This window comes from Acanthisitta chloris, unplaced genomic scaffold, assembly GCF_000695815.1.
Source record: "Acanthisitta chloris isolate BGI_N310 unplaced genomic scaffold, ASM69581v1 scaffold1778, whole genome shotgun sequence".
In the NCBI taxonomy this organism is placed as follows: Eukaryota; Metazoa; Chordata; class Aves; order Passeriformes; family Acanthisittidae; genus Acanthisitta; species Acanthisitta chloris.
Genome location: NW_008686250.1, coordinates 1,908 through 25,388, shown reverse-complemented (window position 1 = coordinate 25,388; position 23,481 = coordinate 1,908). Strand labels below are relative to the sequence as shown.

Here is a 23,481-nt window from a genome sequence, read left to right as displayed (position 1 = left end):
TATAATTATGTTATTGTAATTAATTATAATTAGTAATATAATCATTAATATTACAGAAAAACAGCTCAGAGAACAGTATTTTCAGATTGTGTTGATATAATAAATCTTCAGCTAGCAGTGACAGCTATATGGCCATACTCTACTAAAACTTAGTACCTTACGATCATTCATGCATTTTGTATTTTTATTTACTGATTTGCATCTTCCCTTGACTGAACTAACTTAGCTAATCAAAACTGGTGTATAGACACAGGAAGTTAGAGCACTAACAGCAGGTAGGCTGTATCTATGTAATTTCCTGTAGCAGCAATATGTATATATGCTAATGGTATGCTGTTTGCAAACTGGATTCTAAAGTCTCAAAAAGGAGTTTGAAACTGCAACTTCTATTATTTGAGGCTGCTTGCAACACAGATCTTAGTCGGGGACCTCCTGTAATGTAAGTCAGTAATGCAAGTAGGATGGCTTGCAGCAAAATTCCCATTGGCTTCATGTGAATTGAAGGCAAAACTCAGCAGATTTTTTTTTAAATTGCTTTTTGTATAATCATTAGTTTTCTTTCTTTCTTTTTTCCTCCATATATTTTGTATTATGGAAAAATACTATTTTATTCACTGAAATTAATTCTTCTCTGATGCATATAGATGCATTAACAGTAGTAACAGGAAAGAAGAAGCTGCAGTGCCATGGCAAGTGGTTCTCTTATTTGAAGTGATACGTAATGAACAGAGCTAGTGTGAGATCTAGGAATGCCTTCCAAGCCCTGGGCATTCCAGTGAGGGACACAGAGTTTCACTGTGGGTACTCGGTATGCTACAGCAGTGCTGAAAGGCCCAAAGCTAAGGGTGTACCTGTGTGCTTTGGTCTGTCTTATCTCTCTGGCTTTAGCAGGAGATAAATTAGTGGGGAACCAAAAGTAGAACATGGCTTTGGAATGAAAAGATGCCTGATAAGGAGGTGATTTTCTGAGACACTTGAATTCTCATCTGCAGAAGTTATGGAGCTGTATTTTCTTACATGAACTAGAGAACAGAATCCAACCTTTGCTGATTTAAGTGGAAGAATAAGTATCCTGTGTTTATGTTAACAGATCTATTCCCGTAATTGGTATTAAAGTTTCTGCTGTAAGACTATAAACAAGGAACATGTGATAACTATTCCTTTTGGAGGATTAATCTTGCATAAAAAATTCATTAAAGGAGGCTTTGCTGCATTACTTAAAATGACAACAGGAGACAACAAGCTGAATATTTTGTCATTGATATGACACTTCAAATTCTCCTCCTTATTCATCACTCTAGCACTCAATTAAATTGCATGCTATCAAAATCTTGGGTTGTGGGAAAAAAAATAGAGAACTGAAAATGTATACGACGTGAGTTTTAGATATAATCGGTACTTTACATTATTCTGCAATGTATGGCTTTCTTCTATTTTGTTCTTATTAAAAAAATGTCAAGCAGATTGATCAAGGAAAATACAACATTGAAACATATTGTCAGGTGGCATAACATCAATACAGATTGTTTGTCATTTATGCTGGTTTTATTTGAATGGCGTTGCAGTACAGCTGGGTGGGAGAATTCCAGTGAATAACTTTCTTAGGGAAAGTTATCAAAACCAGTCAGTGTCTTGTCACAAAGGCATTAGTTGCATCAAAACAATTGACTGATTTGATCACTGAATCCATCTTCAAACCTTTTTATATTTTGTCCTCCCCCCAATTCAAATGAGAAGTTTTGTGCCCTCCTCCAGCACTATCTGCAGGTTTTAGCTCCTTGATTCCAAGTCCTCAGCCCAAGCTGACACCTTTTTCAGTGTCCTTTTTCCATTTCTTATCTTATGTGGATATTGACTGTAAAATTAACATAGTTCTTCTCCAAATACTTCTCCAGTGCCTATGCCTGTATCTGTGTGAAAACACCTGAATTGGTCAAGTCTTTGAACTAGACATTGTGTGTCTTAGTGCCTGATGACATGCACCCATCTGTGTACATCATCATTGGTCACAGGAGTGCCCTTTGCTGTGTGCTCTCTTGCCTCTACAAGGACCTCTGGAGCTATGTGTGAGCTCTCACAAGGACTCATGTAACAGCATCCCACAGCACTGCCACAGCTGTCTCTGTGCTGCAGCCTGTGATGTTCTTCTGAGCCCGGAGTGCTTTCCCAACTCCCCTCTGTATCCCACTGCTGTTTGTTCTTAAACCTGTTTTTTTAACTTGTCCATGTTTTGTATCTCTAAGCAATCCTAGGAAGATAATTCAATGCCTTCCAGCATTGCATTAGCCTACCTCTTGATAAAATAATCAAAGATTGCTTCTCTGTCTTGGAGCCTTCTCTGCCCCCCTCCTATTTATTCATTCCTGTCCTTGTTTTGAGGATGAAGAATTCATCTTTCTTAGTACCATGAGAACAACATACATTTTCATAATCTAAGTAATAGTCTTTTTTTTCTTTGTCTAGAGGCAAATATTACACTAGTTTTGAAATCTCCCAGTATTGCTTTTCAAAGTCAATGTAGTCCTTTTTAAAGCAGAAGCAGTATTTTGTGTTTGTACAGGGGTTCGGCACAGACAAGTTTTTCTGGACTCAAATTGTACCACAGTATAAAGGATAGCATCTGCTCTCTGGAGCTAAAATGAAACTGACTTCAGCTGAAGTCATCCAGAGCCTTTGTTCCGTAGAAGCCCTGAGTGGCTGCCACCCTCTGACCCTTTGGAGATCAGGCAGACCAGACTGCAGTCCAGTCTGTCCTACTGCCTGCCCTTGGGACTGGTGACTTGGTCTCTGGACTGAGATCCTCAGTGGTGGATTCTACCCTTGGATGTGCTGAAGTCAGCTGTTCAGCCTCATGTCTCAGCCAGCTTCTCCAGAGCCAACTGCTCTGGAGAAACATTTGTGAACTGGGGAGTCTGTTCATGCAACTGTATTTTCTACCACACTTTCGAAATCGAGATGTGTCCTACATTGTTTCCTGATACTTGGTATACTTACATTTATAAAATGTTTATAGATCCTTGTATGAAATGTGCAAACCTATACAATTATTGGAAAAAAATTGTTTGCTGGCAGTAGAGCCTGTGTTACCACTTTGATGATAAAGGTACCCACTGGAATCTGCTGCACCAGAATTTTTTACAATATCTTCAAGCAACCATGACAATATCTGAGACATTTTTATTGACAAGTCCTCCAAAGACAAATACTATGCTGACTAAAAGTGTCGCTGTACTGACTGTCACAGTCCAGCTTGGAATACATAAATAACTTCAGTGATACATTAAACTTAGAGTGAAAATAGCATGGCTTTTATCAAGTGCTGTCACACTAAAAGAAGATTATTTAAGGAGTTAGTGTTTGGATCCAGATTCGAGATTTTTGCTTAAGATAATCACGCAATGGAGCTAGATGAATTTTGTGATGTCTTGACATATTGTGGTGTCTTGACACAATCTTGCATCAATTTCATTAGAAATTTAGGTAGAATGGTGAGTAATATAGTCGGAGTTGATAGGAAGCTATCAGCCCATGTGACTAAATTTATTGATGATATGCTGATCTTCCAATATACAGCAATTTCTTTGAAGAAAAATGCTACTTATTTTGGTGCATTTAGTGGATCCTGCCATTCCTGTGCTGTCACGTGGAATAGCTGGCTTTGTGTTAAGGCATAACATTTAAAGTCATTCAAGGACCACATTGAGTGGTTTAAAAACTCATAAACATTATCCAGTGAAAAAAACCTGAAATCACTTTTTTAACATCCACAGATAAATGCATATAGATACACTTCATAACCTAGAAGTTCATATGAACAGAGGGTCTGAGCAAAACAAGTAGAGTTTGTTGGGAATTTTTTTTTTGGAGAGGGGAATATTTTGTGAGAGAATGTAGAAGAATTAAAAATTGCATTATAAAATAAGTATGAAAATAATTTGTGTTGAAGAATATGAATCTAAGGAGCATGAAAGCTGTCATGAGAGCCTGTGAAACTCTAGAAAACATTGCAGAATAGCTTCTGGAGTAGATGCTAAAGGGTTACCCAGAGGAAATCAAGGGCACTGTTTTGAAGCTCAGTAGCTCCATTTGTCATTCTCTTTAAATGCAAATTTCCCAAGAAGTTGTTTCAGTTGTTGTTTTATTCAGGCAGAGAAATTTCTGGGTAACTTATGCCTGACAAAATATACCATCTGAAAACCAGCTTTACATCCCTATTGAAAAATGCTGTTGTCTGCAACAATTTAGAAATTACTACCTTCTTAAGAGAGTTACACATATAGTAAGATCCTCTAGCATCAGACTGCTGTTTGTTTACTTCTCTAGACTACAGGATATTCCTTTCACATGGAGATGTCAGCCCCTTGACAGTAAGCAAATGATAAAGGTAAGGGAATCTAGGTCATTCATGTGTTTGAAACTAAAGGGACTAGGCTGTAGAACTAGTCATCATTAGCAAGCTGAAGTAAAGAAAACATAAATTTTTAAAATATTGTGATCTCTAAGAGCTTAAAAGTGATGCATCATTTAAGCTTATAATACAAAACTAGGGTACAACCAATGGATGCAGATAAATATAATTGATTTGGTGGCAGATGCACATCTACAGCTGAGACTAAATATTCAATTCAACAGACAAAAGTTGGTAATTCTTCACACTTCCAAAAGGCTACCCAAGAAGACTATTAAGGCATCTGAGAATTTTCACACAGAAAAAAAGTGTGCCAACACTATAGAGCACTGGTTTATCCATTGAGGACCTAAGCATGAGGGTTAATCCAGAAAAAATCACAAATTTTATTAGAGGAAATGAGATAATATTGTGAGGAACTATGGAAAGACTAGATTAAGCTATGTGAATGAGCTTAACCAGGGTACCCGGAACTGCAAGTCGACATACTGAAATGAACAGAGAAACAGCTCATTCATTTTTTAAAATTGAAGGTTGACTGTAACAGCTCAGGAGAAATACCTGACTGTGGCTTATTGTATATCTTGGACAGTTCAATAAACACTTCCACTATTAACCAAGCTGAACACAAATGGACAATTGTGCTACAACAATCAAAATGCCCTGCTACATTTTATCACCCTGAACACTGTGGTTTTTTCTCATCCCCTCATCCAGATGAAACACAAGCATAATTTGAGAGGCATTGGTAAAAAAAAGTGATGAAAGAATCTCTTTTATGGATTTGAAAAATATCATCATAGCTAGTGTATCAAGAAAGTGAAATGGCAGACTTGTGGTGTCACCACTTGGCACACCCCTGGTTTCCCACAAACTCCAAAAGAGACAGGCATTCTCAGGGAAAGAAAAATTTGCCATTTTAAGACTCTCTACCTCCTTCCCAATCTTGCTAACACACTTCTTCATTATATTCATTTTTCATATATTAGAATAGCTCCTTTGTAATATTAATAATTCTGAAAAACTTACTGCTGTGCAGCCTGGTTAGCAGGTTATTTGGGCCTGTCCTGCCAAGCAGTTCTACAGTGGTAGCTTATTCAAGGGTACCAGCAGTGAAATGGTAAGTTAAGCATCCAGTTTAAAATTTTATCTTCAGCTTTTGATCTCTTTTTAATAAATAAATGTAATGTGTTTTCCTACATCAATTTGGATATGGTCCCACTCTGGAACCATACAGGAAAATTGTGCTGGTTGAGCAAAACTTTGATTTGAGTAACACTGTATATATATGTTATATATATACAAATGTATTATTTTAGTTTTTCTGGACTATACACATTCAATACTCAGACACAATCTAGGAGAGGGTTTTTTGTGACATCCCATTCTCTCTGTCTTGTATGTCCCTAAGTCACTGAGATAGTTTATCTTGAGAGGAAAATTATGGCACTGAGTTTGTAATTACTTGGACATGGCTTATGAATATTTGGTTTTGCCTTAACTCAAATATATTCCAAAATATGACATAGCAAATGTTGCTATTTGAAGATAGCAGGCTCTTCTCTGATCTTTTTTAAGGGGAGAATACACCGGAGTGGATGATGTACATTCAGCTAATCCAGTACCAAAAAAGAAAAGAAGATAATAATAAGAAAATAATTCTTAGGGAGTAACCAGGGAATTGTGTTTGTGATATAAATGAGGATTTTGAAAATATGTAACATACTTAACTGCTGTGAATAATCTGTGCATAACAGCTGGAATTATAAAATCCCCATAATATGTCTATAATCCTAATGTGTTTCTTTGCTGTTTTGCAGGCAGACCAGTAATGATTGTAGTTGAATACATGGAGAATGGATCCCTAGACTCCTTTCTGCGGGTGAGGTGCCATTTTCTGATGACATTTGAATAAAACACCATTCTAGGTTAAGATTTTAAATCATTTATCACAAATTAATTTCTACATAATGTTATTCATGGATTTTTAGTGAAGAATAGAACCATTTTCCCCAGGGTACATTTCTGAGGTACAGTGATACATTAAAGCATGACTGGTAAAAAAAGAAGATTTAAGCTTAAGAATATAATTGATTTCTGTACATTTCTGAGGTACAGTGATACATTAGAGCATGACTGGGAAAAAAAAGAAGATTTAAACTTAAGAATATAATTGATTTCTTCTACAAAAGTAGTCTCCATATTTAGCAAAATGTATTTCAAATAGTATTTTTGTGCTAGAAAAGATAAATTGAAGCATAAGCAATCGAAGCATGCCTAGCCTTATGGAAATGGTTCATTTTTCTCAATCACCTTCAAAAATAATGTTTTGACTTTTTTGGTTGGTGAAGTGTAGAATATACTCAGTAATTGATTTATAATTATTTATGGCCACTTGCATTTAACAAATTGAATTAGAAAATAGTCCATGGATGAAATGTCCTGGCATTAATTAACTCCCAAAGGTCACTAATAAATATTAAAGAAGGACTACAGAAAACCTGAATAATATGTTTTCACAACTGTACTTGTTTTTTCTTAGATAAGTAGAAGGAAAGGATGACCCCCACACATGCTAAACTTATCCTAAAATAGTCCTTTTGTTAACAGAACCCCTGGAAATGCTCCAGAGACCCACTGACATAAGACTCTGTGTGAATATTTTTAAGGTCAAGTATTTGAAATTTGTCTTAAAAAGTAAACATCAGCCCTTACTAGCCCACTGCCTTGCCATTGCCATCTTGTAGAATGGGACAACTGGGCTTGTGGGCAAGGGGTAGAGGGACTGTGGGTTTCTGAACTTGTTTGAAAGGCTATCCCAAAGGAGAGACTTTCAACCAGGAGCTGTGAAAATATGTGAGTGACAATCTGTATAATGGTGATTGAAGGATGCTTTGGGAGCAGGAAGGAGGAACTGGTAAAAGAAAAGAGAGAATAAGCAGGAGGGGAAAACAGCCAACATTTTAGAAAGAAGACTTAGATCAGGGAGAGCAAGAGAAAGTCATACAGGGAGTACTTGTTTGACAGCAGGTTAGGAAAAGGGGTAGCCACAAGAGCAGAGCATCTGCAACAAAGGATACTACCCTGAAAGTACATCAGAGCCATTATCTTAGACATTTCTAGACACTGATTCTCCCTTCCTTTTGCTTTTCATTATTCTGTAGTCTATTTTCTCTAGCATTTCTTGTTGTCCACTGACTCTCACAAATAGTTTTTTATTTTCCATTGTCAACACACATACCAGATCTCTGTTATGTCGTCAGAAACATAGCAACACCACAGTTTCTGATGAGAATTAGCTGATTTCTCAAAATCAAGTTATTTTTATGAAGCATTTGACATCATCCATGTCTTTGAAACTGGGTGGTTTTTGAAAATCATCTCCCTTGCCTTTGTGGCTCATCTGTTTATCCATCTGTAGCAGACAGACTGCCACAGATTTTAGTACCTGCAGTTTCCCTGGTTTGTAATTTTTCAGCAGTGCCCCAGGAAGACTTGACTGGGCCTGAAACACTGAACTGTCTGTGTGTGTCCCAGGAAGACTTGACTGGGCCTGAAACATTGAACTGTCTGTGTGTGTGTGTGTGTGTGTGTGTGTGTGTGTGTGTGTGTGTGCAGAATTTCACAGAAGAGAATAAAACCAAGTAATGAAATAATTAATGAGAGAGAATTACCTTTCTCTGAACTCCTCTGGTATGATACCTATATTCCAGTTTTTCTTCACATGCATTCATTTATCAGAATAGTTACTACTTATTAGAATTCTTTAATAGAAACTGACATCAGCAAAATTATGATGTTACTGTGAAGTAATACTTCTCACATTGCATTGGATATATTTCGAAGCAAAACTGCTGGGGGAAAATGTGAGCTAATAATTTCTGCAGCTGTTATCCCTGTATATTATTTTACAATATCAATTCACACTTCAGAGATGGGTTATTCTTCTAAAATGCTTTTAAAGTGTACTTTAGATAATATTCAACATCCCAAAGCACTGTAGATATATCTCAGCATTTCTGTTAAGAATTAGCAGAGCAAATTGCTGCAAAGTAACCTATTTAAAAAGAAATCCAGCTGCTTCATTAATAATAGTTGTTTCCTGCAGATATAAGTCCACACTTTTAAAAGCTTTTGTGAGGATACAAAGAAGCAGAGAGGCTTTATCTTTAGCAATCCTAATGAAAGTGTTCAGTGAATATAACAAATGTTGTGAGATTTGGAAGGGCTTATAAGATAGTCTGTCTTTCTTATTATTTAAAGGAATCACTTGTTACAGTGCACTGCTTTTACAAAGAGAGGAAAAGAATCCATTTCTCACCACAGAAATATTCCTTCCCCCCACTACAACCTGCAAAATTTCAGTAGCACATCCCTCCATCTGTCTTTCTACAAAAGCCTGCAAAAAATGGGTCAGCTTTACAATTTCAAAGTGAAACTCTGTGATGAACTATGTGAAGGTATTCCAGGAGAAGAGCTCCTCATGGAAGACATTTGCCATCACCCTTCTCACAGCCATGGTGGGATATTTGCTTCCATGGCAGTACAGGTTGTGCCACAAATCACAAGCTCCAAGCAAAACCCCCACACATACAGCCCTTGACCCCGAAACTCTAAAATCTTAATAGCCTTTATTTCCTTGCTTTACAGGTAGCAGAGCCTTATTTTTTGCTATTTGTATGAATTTAATAGCAAACTCAGCTAAATTATGTCTTCCTCATGTCACAAAATATCCTGTATACTGACTGCGAAGTTTGAGCTTTTGGGTAAAAAAAAAAAATTGGCATGGATTTGCAATATGAAGATGCTCTAGATATATTCTTAGTGGAAAGGCGTCAGCTAATTAGAACCAATTCTGTAAGATGATGGTAATTAATTATAGTGATTGTGCAGCATCAGACATCCTAAATTGCTGGAGCCACTTGACACTGAATTTTCCACAGAAATACCGTATTATTTTTGCAATTATAGAAAACTCATTTCCATAAGATGAAACTCAGTTAGCTTTTTTTTTCCCATGTAAGATTGAGGCATGCAAGTTAATCATCCCTCAAAAGTATATCTGAAATTTGCCATCAATGAAATGGTCATTTGACCAGAAATAAGGTACTTGTGGCTTCATTTCTGGTAACACTTGGAGAGATTTTTCTGAAAAAGGGTGTGGGCTTCCAGCTTAGTATTTCCTCAGGGACTAGAAGCTCACTCCTTTTTCAGTACTATTCCAACAGCTTCCAGATAGAAGAAACCTGTGCTTGGAAAGAAAACGGCTAGTACTTGGGAATTGAGGAGATCCAGGTACAATTTAGCTTCACACACAGATGAGACACATTATCTTTCCATTTTAGTCACCTGCCTGTGTCATGGACATCTTAGCAATCACTTATTCTGCAGGCATATGAGGAAAATTAGTAAAGACAAGAAGGGTTGAAATGGCAGCTATCTATTGATAGAAGGATGTAGTTAGTAATTAGATAGGATAGTTGCAGTCAGATGTTTGCTCAGGCTTGATACAGATTATAGAAGATATGACATGAAAGACAACGAAGAGATGCATAAAACAAAACAAAACAAAAAGCCTTAAAACCACAAAACCTTTTTAGCAAGCAGTTTGGCAGTTTGCCACTGCTGTGGGTTGGAGATATCTGTTCTCTGAGCATGGCCATGACTAAGTAAACCACATGGGTTTTGAACCACTGCTTGGTGTTCTTGAAATCTTTGTACATGACATAAATGCAATCCCATTTTGCCAAGGGAAAACAGTGATGAGTGCCACCCAAAGCTATGCAGCAGTTCAGAGGGTAATACAGCGATAGAATTCAGGTCCAAATCCCAGTTTCCCTTCCTCACTCTTTGTGCTGGACACCACATTTCCCTCAGTCTTGCCTGTTAGATGATTGCAATAATCACTACAAAAGTCCTTTCCTGAGGTTGGCCTTTTCACCTGCTTAGTCCACTCTCTAATTCTATGCCTCACAGATTTACAGAGCTATTAACTTGTCTGCTGTTTTCACAGCTCCATTTAAAGACTCATTCTTGGCTAGAATTATTTGATTTAGCATCACATAGACAAGAACAGGGTGATTAGGAGGTTAGGTAGCTTGTGTGCTTGAGGGGGCTAGTGCTTCTTGGGTTCAGTTGTAAAGGACAATACCTGGAGAGCACTGGCTATGGTTTGCACTCCCCCTCCTCATGCATCATGCAGTATGAGCATGGATTTAAACTACAGAAAAGGAATGTACCTAGAAGTTGCCTTTTGGAGGTGTTTGTGGTTGGCTACATAAAATCATGTGAAATGGACCAAAAAAAATGAGGGGGCTAGTGCTTCTTGGGTTCAGTTGTAAAGGACAATACCTGGAGAGCACTGGCTATGGTTTGCACTCCCCCTCCTCATGCATCATGCAGTATGAGCATGGATTTAAACTACAGAAAAGGAATGTACCTAGAAGTTGCCTTTTGGAGGTGTTTGTGGTTGGCTACATAAAATCATGTGAAATGGACCAAAAAAAACCCCCAGAGTTTGGAGGTGTTTGTGGTTGGCTACATAGAATCATGTGAAATGGACCAAAAAACCCCCTATCACCAGAGCACTGAATTTCTTTCAGTAGGTTTCTGCAGTTGCAGGGGACCAGACTGCTGTCAGTGTTTTGTTCCTGGTCAGTGTCCGAGGTGTGCTAACCAATAGTCATCACGGTGAGGTGAGAAGCAGGGACACAGCAATATTAATCAGATGAGAACTCATGGTATTGCAGCAGGTTCTGTGGCTGGCCTGACACTAAATTAATCCATCAGGCGTATCCACTGCACCGTATTTGCTTACCTTCTTTAGGAAGGCAAGGGAATGTACACTCTTCCAGTGGGAAAAAAAGCTCCTCTAGTTTTCCATTTTCTCATTTACCCTGAATAGACAGATGTTTAGGTTTGAAAGATGCTCCAGTCTTGCCCAGTTTTGTGAATGTCTCAGCTGTAGGAGGAAGGGATGCATTTGCATAGGGTAATCACATGGTCATCTTGCTTTCTTTGTTAATATTTGCCATAGTAATGCTCCTCTTTCTACCTAAAAACTTGTTGCTATTTCTATTTGCTTCAGAAAATTAAAATACTTGTTAAAAAAAGTTAGATTTGTTTACAGGAATGCATAGTAGGTTAAAATGCTGTAAAAGATATTTTGTTCTTTCAGAGTCTGTAAGAAATATGCTAAATTGCTTTAGAGCACTAACTGCAGCAGACTGTACAGCAAATGAAACCCTGGAATTCAGCTCCAAATTTTAATCCCTTGAGGCCAGTCTAGCAGAAGCTAAGATAGGTGTTACTAGAAGGAGAAAATATTATGATGTATTGCTCTTTCTTGCAGTAATTGTTATGAAGTTATTCTCAGAACAGCTTTGCTATCCGGATCATCCTTTTTTCATCTACAGTTTAGCTGCTGTGGCAGAAACTACATTTAGCAAGTTTGGGGAAAAGGGAGAAAAGAGAAAAATGAAGACTTGTAGCAAGTTCTACAAAACATTGTTGTAAAGTATATGTTGTATATCCATCTAACGTGGCGTCACTAGACAGAGTCAGCTTTGGGTAAAAGAGGCCAGATGGTCTTTTTAAGTTTAATGGTCCCTGTTATTATTTATCTGCATTCAGAAAGGCAATAACATTAGAGCTCATCGCTAATACTCCTTTTGCTTTCACATGCAGCATTCATGTGCTCTTTTATTTATTGGAGGCATGTTCCTTTCCTGGCAGGATAAAGGTGGCATTTTGCTTTCAAAACTGACTGTTAAAAGGAAATTCTGCACTGGAGGTAGCAGATACAATTATTTTTTTCTGAACCAAAAAACAGAGTGAACAATTAGAAACTGAATTTGAATGAATGTGTTACCTTAACAGTGAAATTTGTAAGCAGCATCGTATTATGTGACCTAAGATTAGACTGAGAAGCTGTCACTGATGCTACAGAGCTAACATTTATTCTCAAGGAATGTTTTACCCTGCTAAAAGCAGGTAGAAAACAGTATTTCTGATACTGCTGTGGAAAGTTCATTTAGAATGCTGGGCATTTTTAATATGTAGATATTCTTACTTAGACATAAAATACTGTAGATATTTTTACTATTCTGCAACAAGAAATTTATTACAAACTGTCTCATATTTGAAGGCAAAAAGAATTTAATAGGTAATGTGGACACTCTGAGTGTGCTCTTTATCTTCGTGAATTTGTCAAGAATACATAAGAAACCAGAGGATCAGAACAGAGCCAGTGTCATTAATGTCTTTTAAAAGAGAGGAAAAGAGAAGCCAAGAAATTACAGGCCAGTCAGCTTAATGTCAACTGCTGTAAGATTGCTGGAACAAATTATCAAAAAAGTATTTATAAGCACCTTAAAGATAACAGCAAGATAAGTATAAGCCAATGTGGATTTGTCAAGAACTAATTCTGTCAAACAGTCTGTTTTCATTCTGTAACAGGGTGCAGGCTTTGTGGGTATGGGAGAAGCAGTTGATCTCATAAACACTGACTTTAGTAAGGCTTTAAAACTCTCTCACATGAGAACCTTATGAGCAGCTAAAGAAATCGTGCCTTCATGAAATTTCTGTTGGTGGACACTGTATTGGCTACATACTGTATGGAGGGAATGGAATTTGGATGTGAATATATATGAGGTAGGGCTGTTCTGCACTCTGTGTTTTCCCATTTTTAGTAAGCTTCCAGATCCTGAGACTGCAACTAAACTATGGCAGTTTCAGGCAATACAAAGCTGAGTAGGAACACAGACAGCACAATAAAGCTGGAATTCGGCAATACAAAGCTGAGTAGGAACACAGGCAGACAGCACGATAAAGCTGGAATTTAAAATCATCACAACAAATTTAAGAAATAATTTAGTAATTAATTAGCTTAAAACTAATTAGAAGCAAGTAAGGAAGAAATAATTTAGTAATTAATTAGCTTCAAACTAATTAGAAACAAGTAAGCGCAAGGGCAAAATACACCACTGCAGCTGGAATAATCAGCTATAGAGGACAGAAAATAACTGTTCAGAGAGAAGTCTACTGAAAGAAATGACCCTAGAGTTTGCAGTAAGTCAGGGGCACTGCATTACTGTGACAAATACCACCAGGTATCCCTTGCAAGGTCTGTGAAGTAATTTTTCTCTCTGCTTCACATTGACTAGGCCTCAGAGTACTGTCTTGTTTGGACCTTAGTTCTTCCAGAACTGTTTGGAGTAGGTGGGCAGAGTCCACAACAAAATCTGAAAGAAAAAATTGCCAAGCAAATGAGATCTGTGGACTGAACCAGTGTTAAGACTAAAGAAAAGGGCAAGAGAGATGTTTAGTCTCCATGGGCATTAAAAAAACAGTTGCAGAGGGGAGTTAAATCTGTGCCAGTCAAAGTGCCATGCTCAAGGGAGACATCTTATTTAAGCTATAGTACAGAGTGGACAGACTAAGAAATAATGGCCTTAATTTTAAGTGCAGGTTAGAAAAGTATGTCAGGAATGACACAGGGTGAGGCCTCAAAGGCCCTTTCAACTCTGTGACAGTTGTATTCCAGTGCAGCAAAGTGATTATTCCAGGACATCCCTTTCTTGTTGCTGTAGCTGAGTGAGGAAAGAAGGGTCACAGGTTACAAGGCTCCTACTGCTGTGCTGACAGATTAGAGGGTGGGTCTTGCATCTCAAAATAATCTTTGGAAGAGCTTCATCTTGCAAAAAACTTTTTTAATAAGAAAAAGATTTCCCATATTTTTAATGGTTGAGGAGGAACTTAGATTCTTGTGTAGCATCACTCAGTAGCATTTTAAATTAACTAAATTAAATATATTTAAGCGAATTAATGGAACCTATTAAAATAATTAAGTACTCCATTAACAGCTGACTAAAGGAGAAATTATCAGTTGATCTTATTCAGTACCAGTAATACAAACCTGAGTGTGATACGCATGATAGTATGAAGCATGAGTTACACTTCCCAGAAATACCAAGTTGCAAGTTGAATTTTAGAAGATTCATCCTGATAAAGTTCTACCATTTACTTTGCATGGTAGCAAGCCTGCATTTTTCACATAGTGACCAGTAGGAGCTGCCACTAGTGAATATGATCTAAGTTAGACACAGACACACCATTTTCAATGCTATTCTCTATCTAAAATAAGATCGAAATAATCTGCAGTAAAACATTTAGACCTGTAGCAAATCCTGCACAGTTCTCAGAACATAAGGGCATAAAAATGCTCTGACTTACATAGCAAATAAAGAAGTGGATTTTGGAATAAATGGAAGTCCAGAAACAATATAGAAAAATCCAATAACTGTACTTACAAAAGATTACTTGGTAATAAAATGGAAAAAAACTTCTGAAGAAGAAAAACTCAACAGGCTTGTAGAAAAACACTGAGCAAGTGCTTGCTGGAGCTGGAAACTAGAGGGCAAAATGCCACGAGAAACTCTGGATATCATCCTTCTTCCCCTACAGTAACTGACCCTCTTCACCAGCCCATTATATGTCAATGCTTTTGAAAGGTCTGCAAGAGGAGGAGAATATTTCGCTTACCTAAGGTTTTCAAAAGCAAACTGTAGCTGAATGAAAACATATTTTTTTTCAGGGCATTTGCAGGGCTACATAAATGCATCGGCAACTACTCAGATACTGCATCTATACTCAGCTGTTGAGAAAAGTTTATTTAGCAAAGCCATTAAAGCCTGATTAAAATTTAATAGGATGATAGGATAAATGTGGTGAGTCCACTGAGGTATGAATTGCTGCCAGTATTGATTAACACCCTTAACAGCCCAGTGGGAATCCTATCAAAAGCATATTTCAAATCTAAGCTATGGGAATCAGAATAAAGCTCTGGGTAACAACTGCCATATCATTCAGATGAGTGTTTTATGTCCCTATATGACAAACAAGTGAAACAAGATAATGGACAGCTGCCAGAGATTGCACCTGGGGATTTACAAATTCTGAAAGTATGAGGCCAGATTCACACCTGGTATAATTTCATCAACCTGGTTGCATTTTCCAAGGGCTGAATATGGCCTATAGTCTGTATCTGGATCAGCTTACATCAGACAAATATTTTGATATCTTGAAAGGTAACAGTTTATGGATTGTAAGGGGATACAACTGGCATGGAAACTGATGCAGAAGTGATTACAGAGAGACTTGAGATAGAGAAGACTGTTTTGCCGACAGGAAAAATTTACTTGTTCCATCTGCAAGGCTGGCAGTGAAACAATGTAAATCCAAGCATGAGAAGGGACAGAGGAGAACAGATGCAGTAGAGGATTCAGAGAAATATACAGAGGGAGAAGGAGGACAGAATAAAATTGCAACTGGTATTTTAGCAGGTATGTCATTTCTTTAAAAGTGAAGATAAGAAGCTTGAACTTTGTGTGTCAAGGCAGAAGACGAAAGAAATTTGAGAGAAGGAGGGAGAGAATGGCAAAAGGATGAGATTGTTTTAAACTCAGGCAGTACTGCTGTACTGGGAAGGCAAATACTGAGATTTGGAAAGAGCAGAAAAAGGTTATGTTTTATGAAAAATCAGTCAAGCATAGTCTAGACTTGAAAGAGCAGAAATTAAAAAAGGAAGGAATGAATGCTTATGATCCAAGAGGACAAAAGGACAAAGGGTTAAGGGAGGTGTTGCAGATGACTCTGAGGTTTGTTGAAAGAATGAAGCTGTTAATGAAGATAAGGAGGAGGTAAAATCTAGAGGTTTGGGATTGGTTTTATTTTGTGCTTTGTTGGGGGGGCAGGAAGGGTGGCTCGATTGATCATTTTGCAAAAGTAAGTCAGGCACTGGTGCTTTGTTCCGAATCCTAATTCTACAGTTAGCTAAAAAGTAATCTATATGTGGTAAGTGTGAAGAGTATTAACTGCTAGCAACCAGCTTCATACATTTTGTGTCAATTGAACATTTAGAATTATTAAATAAAAAGAAAACCCCAAATACTGTGTGGCCTCCTTGCATAAAATATTGGCGAGAGTTCATGTCCTTCCTTTATTGGAAGAGGCTTAAAATATTATCTTTCATCTCTCTTTGCTGAATTGCTAGATAAAATGTTTTTATTTAAAATATCTGTCACTGGTATGTTTTGGACTCTGAGAGGTTCCCCTTATGGTTGTGACGGGGGCCTGTGATAAGGAATGTCGTAGGCCCATAAGAGAGGATGGCATTTTGTAAAATGTCTAGTTATCACACTTGTGTCTTCACCCTCAGCTGATTGTCCCCTGCAGAACTACCTGCTGACAGAAAGTTTTGATGGAGACAACAATGGAAGGTTTGACATAATTGCTTGGAGAGAGCTGCCTCCAGTTTTACGTGGAGAATTTAGAGACATAAAGGTTTCAGAGCACTGACACAAGAATAACAGTGAGGACATTCAAGGGGGATAGTTACTATAAAGCAATTGGAAACAGCTGATTTCAAAGAAGTGTTGTAGGGCTTTATTTGGAGACAGCTGTGGTGTTCGGCCACTGATGGAAGCATAGCTCCTTAAATACAAGTGTTGCTGAGAAGTATAATGAGGCTGTGAGGTCTTCTAGCTGAAAAAGTGTGTTAATATCTTCCTTTTACCATTTTCTTTCTGTTTTTTCTCTTGTTCTTTAAATATTTATATCCTGACTAGCTGGATATGGGCCCCAAATCATTGAATCATTATGGAAATGCTGAAATACTTTGCTGACCAGGGATAAAGTTAAACCTATCTATACAGTTCAGCCTGTTGCTTTCCTGAATCTAATGAATTTACTGAACTTATTGTAAGCTTCTCCCCTACAAAAATCATCTCGCTTAAATGTATCATCTAAGCAATAGAAATGTCCTGAATGCTGATCAGAACATTGCTACTTCTCTGTAGCCCAATGCTAAAGGTGTTGAAAGAGAAAATGGAAAGTTAACTTCTTTGCAGGGGAGAGTTGTTTGTTTTTGCTTGGCTGTTCCTGCTAACATAAAAGCCTGACTCACTGAATAATCCATGAGAAGCTAAATGTCTGCCAGCTGAGGTCACAAAAATATCCCTGTAAGCAATCTGCTGTAAATGGTAGATAGGGCAGATCTAAACCAGGCAAAGAGTTTGCAATCACATTTCTGTACATGTACTCACCTGGTTCCCACTGCCACAAATTCAGAGCCATCTGATGCAGGACATACAGAAGTGTTAACTTTAGTGCTGCAGATGGGGAAACTGAGGTTCAGCAAGACTGACCAGCTGGACAAGCATTGTTAGTGACATAACTTGGAATTGAATTAAACAGTTTAATGCATTCATGGGTCTGACCTTAACAGGCTTAGTCAGCCAGGAAAACTTTGGAAAAGCTACATAACCCTGAATTTCAGCCCAAATCTCCTTTTTAATCTAGTGTTCAGAGACTATATGGTGTTAGGTGCAGAACAGATATGAGGTAAAGCCCCAGACTTTTTCCAGGCTGTTTTTTGGAATTTTTGAATTAAACAGTTTAATGCATTCATGGGTCTGACCTTAACAGGCTTAGTCAGCCAGGAAAACTTTGGAAAAGCTACATAACCCTGAATTTCAGCCCAAATCTCCTTTTTAATCTAGTGTTCAGAGACTATATGGTGTTAGGTGCAGAACAGATATGAGGTAAAGCCCCAGACTTTTTCCAGGCTGTTTTTTGGAATTTTTTTTAAAACAAACAAACCCTCCAAAAAAAAAAAATTAGGGAACAGCAGTACCTCAATGCAGATAATCAAGTCTGAGACAATTAAAAGAGGATTCTCTGTTTCCTGAGGCCATGGAGTAATAGATGAAGAGAGGATTTTTGTATGTATTCTCATTCTTGTGCTAAAAAATTATGTTTGGGGAAGGTGTTCTTAGTAACTGAGTATAAACGAAATTAAATGTTGTCAGTAGGAAGATTGTGGAATGTGTGAAAATGTGCAAGAAAAGGGGGATAAACTGCACTATGAGAGATGAGACCAAGTTCAATACTTGGAAAAACAAGTTGGCAGTAGGCAGGTTAGCTGGATCAGTTACAAATGTATTTTAAATATGAGCTGTCGTTAATACCACTAGTATGACATTAATGAAAAGTGGCTGTGTTCTTTGAACTTGCATCTTTACTTGCAGAAGCATGATGGCCACTTCACTGTCATCCAGCTGGTTGGCATGCTGCGGGGGATTGCATCTGGCATGAAGTACCTCTCAGACATGGGCTATGTACACCGAGATCTGGCAGCACGGAATATCTTGGTCAACAGCAACCTCATGTGTAAAGTCTCCGATTTTGGTTTGTCACGAGTGTTGGAGGACGATCCCGAAGCTGCTTACACAACAAGTGTAAGTTTGTCTTATCTAATTTGAGCAGCTGATTGCCTTGTGCCTCTTTTATTCCAGTTTCAGATTTGTTTATGCCATAGGAATAGTAGTTTGGATTGGCTTTGTTCCATTCTCAGTCATGTGATTCAATAAACACATTGGCAGTGCTAAGGGAAATTGTTTTGATTTTTGGCTGAGGGATGTATAATAAACTTTGCAAAAGTTTATTTTAAGCAAAAGTGGGAGGCCTTTTTGATTCTTCTTTGGGATTTGTGTTTGGTTTTGTTGGCTGTGGAGGGTTTTTCCCCTCATTGTTTCTTCTTTTGTTAGTTTGTGTTCATTTACAAAGGTGTGTTTGTAAATGAGAGGGATGGGAGGAGAGAGAATCTCACCAGTTTCACTGTTGGAAGCATAGTATTAAGCCTCGTATTCATAAATTAAAATTCTCATTTTATTTCACTTAAGCTTGCCTTCTAGCAGGGATATGTAGGATCTTTCTTGCAAGGTTTAAATCTCATTTCATTAATCCGGAAATTCCTCATGTGATGCAAGTAAATTGTTGCAATGGAGAATGGGGTTTGGATGGGGCTTTTTGGGGGTGGGGTTTGTTTTGTTTGTGGTGTTGGAGGGGTGTTCCACTGATGTGAAAAATTCTTGAACATGAAGAAACTTTGTCAGATTCGAATTGGAAAAAAAAAAGTAAATTGCTCCTGCAGTATGAAGAAAGTAGAGGAAGGACTGTGTTGGTGCTAACAAAATTAAAAGTTCCAATACAGCAATTTTTGCCATGCCAAGATGTTCAATTACATCCTGTTACAACTATTATCACAACATTTAGAATTTTAGCTAATTATAAGTTGATTTCAAGTAAGTTTCATATCTGTCACTGAAACTACAACTATTTTATAGCCAAAGTGCATTCTCATTAGCACTCTCACAAAATGCACAGAATTTGTATGTTCCCATGATAGGGCACAGTGACAGAATTCTAATAGAGATGATAAATGAGCATTAAATAATTTATTTCACCCTTTTTTTTCCTCTTGTGCTTTAAAAAGTGATGTATGGCCAAAATAAGGAACTCATCTAATTTAACTGTATTGCAGTAAGTACTCTGGTGTATCTACTGAATTCAATATAGATATTGCTATGGGATTATAGAGCTTATATATTTATATATTTATTTCTACTTTAGGCCTAAAATAGAGGTGTTCTCATAATTTTATTGTAACTTCTACTCCTTAGAAAAAATTCTATACAGAACTGCAAGCTGACTAGACCAAAAGAAGTTGCTTTGCAAGGTTTTCTATCAATATTAATATGCAAGCTGGCGAAAAAAAGAATTCTAGTTTTTACTTTATAGCCGAGATTTCCTTCATTTAGTTCTCAAAACCTCTTTTGCTTCACACTGCTTCTTAGTATGAGGCTTGAAAGGAAAAATAAACATTACTGCAGCTTAACAAGTTTTCACATGTTGGCTGAGCCTTGCTAATTGTCCGTGTGAGCGTGCTCAGCTGGCAGCAAGTGCCCCCAGTGACAGCCAAGTTAAGTTACAGTGCTCAGCACTGATCATGGGCTAATCAGCTCAGCTGGTGGAAGGCACTGGAAATGGCCAAGCAGTCTCTCTCCCAGTTAGATTCAGGAAAAATACCAAATGATAATGTGAGGCTTTCAGCTATTCTTTATCCTGTAATTTTCTTCTGGATGCCAATACTGAACAATTACTTTTTCTGAGTAGTTAGTGCCTGCCTTGTTCATCATAGCTAGAGCTGCTTTTAATCAGGAAATGCTATGTTGTAAAAAAAAAATAAAAATAAAGCACTATTTCATGGCAATGTATCTCTTTTGAAGGACCTCCTTGAAACATAGGACAGGTTTTGATGAAATGCTTGCTGTTTCCCTAGCAGTTCACCCAGCTGCCTAACATGAGAGTCTGTGATGCAGCTGTTGTAGGTGGAGTAGAGCCATTGCTTCACTCTTCCTAGGCTGTAGCCATGTGCTGAACTAGAAAATCATGCTCAGCAGGTATCTATAGCATGTCCATCAGGATACTGCAAATAAGGAGGGGATATTATGGAGGCTGATGGCCAGCAGCAGGACCTTGTGTCAGCCAGACATTTAAAGTGAATCGGTTTCAACCATGAACTCTCCAAAGAAGATCAAAGAGCTTTGAAATTAAGGTGGGAATATGCTGTGTGCCATTAAGATATGACCTAAAAACTTTGTAAATAGGAATAATTCAAAGCAACAGAGTCGGGTATAATAGAAATTAAAAGCATTTTAAGTCACTCATTCTTTCAACTCCAGCTTCCCCTGTCCTTGCAAGTGAGTCTTCACATCCAGACTGTTTCAGTCTGTGGTTGAGTCTGCCCAATTCTATTCTGTCACCTCTGGTCCTTGGGAAATGTCCTTCCCTCATTCCCGAGGGCAGACTGACTGCTGCAGCTCCTGTTCCATGTTATACTCATTCTGTATGAACTGGGGATAGTCAAGTTTTCTGTGGGATGCTCTTGCCTACCAGATGCTCCATCCTCTGGGTCTTGGTCCTCTTGAGCAAGTCCAGTAGATGTACTTTGTAAGAATGCTCAGTAGGAAGTCAGAGCCCTGTCACTTGTTAAAAGAACACAGCACAACCAAAATGGGATGGGGACAGAAAGAAGGAAATATCTGTCACTGTGGCTGTGAAGGACTCAGTGAAGACTTTCACCCTTTAAGCAGTCTTTCATCATAACAGAAGGGAATAGAACCCCACACTGGATGTCATGTCCTTTTGCAGTTCTCACTGCCCATCGATATGTCATTGACCTTTTTCCTCATCATGAGCATCTTCTCAGCAGCAGGCCATGTGTATTACTAAAGGATTTTATAGCATCTATTTAGTTCCATACTGTGCTTTTGCCATGTGAAGGTTAAACCCTTAGTGCTCTCTCAAAGATTCTGGTGCTTTTAGAATTCATGTTTCCTCTCCACAGAGATTTTTATTGATAACAACCCAGGACCTGTAGCTGTAAGAAATCCAGAGTGTGGGTCTGCATATTGAATAGTAGTATTTTTAGGCTCATATCTCCCAGTACAGCACTTTCAGTGCTCAGAGGAAACTGTGATTATTTCTTATTCCCCCTTCTGGTGTCAGAAATTGAATGGTACAATTGGATGTTTTCTTTGGAAATGAGCTACAAGACAATCTAATCCAAAAAAATAGAATTTTGTATCTGTGATACAGTGGCCAATATTGTGTGAATGTATTCGCAGGCATAAAAATGTAAATCGATGCAAAAGGCAAACTGTGGAAAAACAGGAAAGGCCCTTGTACCTTGTGAATTTACTACACCTGAGTAGGTTCAACCTTGAAGTCAGATGATTGACATCTTTTGCTTTGTCATCCTCTTGCCATTCAATATATATACCTTCCTCTTTACTGGCTAGTTTAGAATAGATCTTATATGCTTTCTACTGGTGCATCCTCCCACATGCAGGACAAAAATTAGGAATCAAAGTCTAGGGAAAGCAGTACCTCTGATAGGGAAAATCTGGAAAATCTAGAAAATTAGTACATTTTGTGCTCATATTGAAATGCTAGTTAGGAGACTATATATTCAACTAAGTTATTTTGGCACTGTCCCACATGACATCCTTGTCTCTACACTAGAGAGACATGGATTTGACAGATAGACCACTCAGTGGATAAAAAACTGGCTGGATGAAAGAGTTGTGGTCGATGGCTCAATGTTCATCTGGAGACTAGTGTCGAGTGTTGTTCCTTAGGGATCAATATTGGGATTGGTGCTGTTAAACATCTTTGTCAGCAACAGGGACAGTGGGACTGAGAGTACTCTGAGCAAGTTTGCTGATGACACCAGCAATGTGTGCTGTGGTGAACCCACTGGAGGGAAGGAATGCCATCCAGAGAGACCTTGACAGGCTTGAGAGGTGGGCCTATGTGAACCTCATGAAGTCCAACAAGGCAAAGTGCAAGGTCCTGCAGCTTGATCGGGGCAGTTCCAAGCACAAGTACAGGCTGAGTGGGGAACATATTGAGACTAGTCCTGGGAAGAAGGGCTTGGGCTGATTTGTGGTTAGAAAGCTCAACATGACTCAGCAATGCTTGCTCTAAGCCCAGAAAGGCAACAGTGTCCTGGGCTGCATCAAAAGAAATGTGGCCAGCAGGTTGAGGGAGGTGATCCTGTCCCTCTACTCTTCTCTTGTGAGACTCCATCTTGAGCACTGTGTCCAGCTCTGGGGTCCCCAACATAAGGACACAGATGTTTTGGAGTGAGTCCAGAGAAGACCACTAAGTTGATCCCAGGGCTGAAGCATCTCTGCTATGAGGAAAGGCTGAGAGGAATGGGGCTGTTCAGCCTTGAGAAGAGAAGGTTTTGGGGAAATGTTATCTGAAGTATCTGAAGGGAGCCTACAAGAAAACTGGAGAGGGATTTTTCACAAGGGCGTGATAGGACCATAAGGACACAGATGTTTTGGAGTGAGTCCAGAGAAGACCACTAAGTTGATCCCAGGGCTGAAGCATCTCTGCTATGAGGAAAGGCTGAGAGGAATGGGGCTGTTCAGCCTTGAGAAGAGAAGGTTTTGGGGAAATGTTATCTGAAGTATCTGAAGGGAGCCTACAAGAAAACTGGAGAGGGATTTTTCACAAGGGCATGTAGTGATAGGACAAGGCAGAATGGGCTTAAGATGAAGGAGGGATGGTTTAGTTTAGATATGAGGAAGTAATTCTTTACTACAAGGATGGTAAGGCTCTGGAACAGGATGCCCAGAGGGGATGTGGAATCCCCTGGAGGT

General features: G+C 38.4%; 1 protein-coding gene across 1 annotated transcript in view; it reads left to right on the top strand.

The window, feature by feature from the left end:
- Positions 1 to 18,705, top strand: part of LOC103807306 (ephrin type-A receptor 6-like) — a gene marked incomplete at both ends in the record, with an annotated part of 47,581 nt that extends 28,876 nt beyond the window's left edge. The window contains 2 exons of the mRNA XM_009080034.1: positions 6,229 to 6,290; positions 18,496 to 18,705. Of these exons, the coding sequence (XP_009078282.1) occupies positions 6,229 to 6,290; positions 18,496 to 18,705 (272 nt within the window). The remainder of the gene's footprint in view (positions 1 to 6,228; positions 6,291 to 18,495) is intronic.
- Positions 18,706 to 23,481: the final 4,776 nt, after the last annotated feature.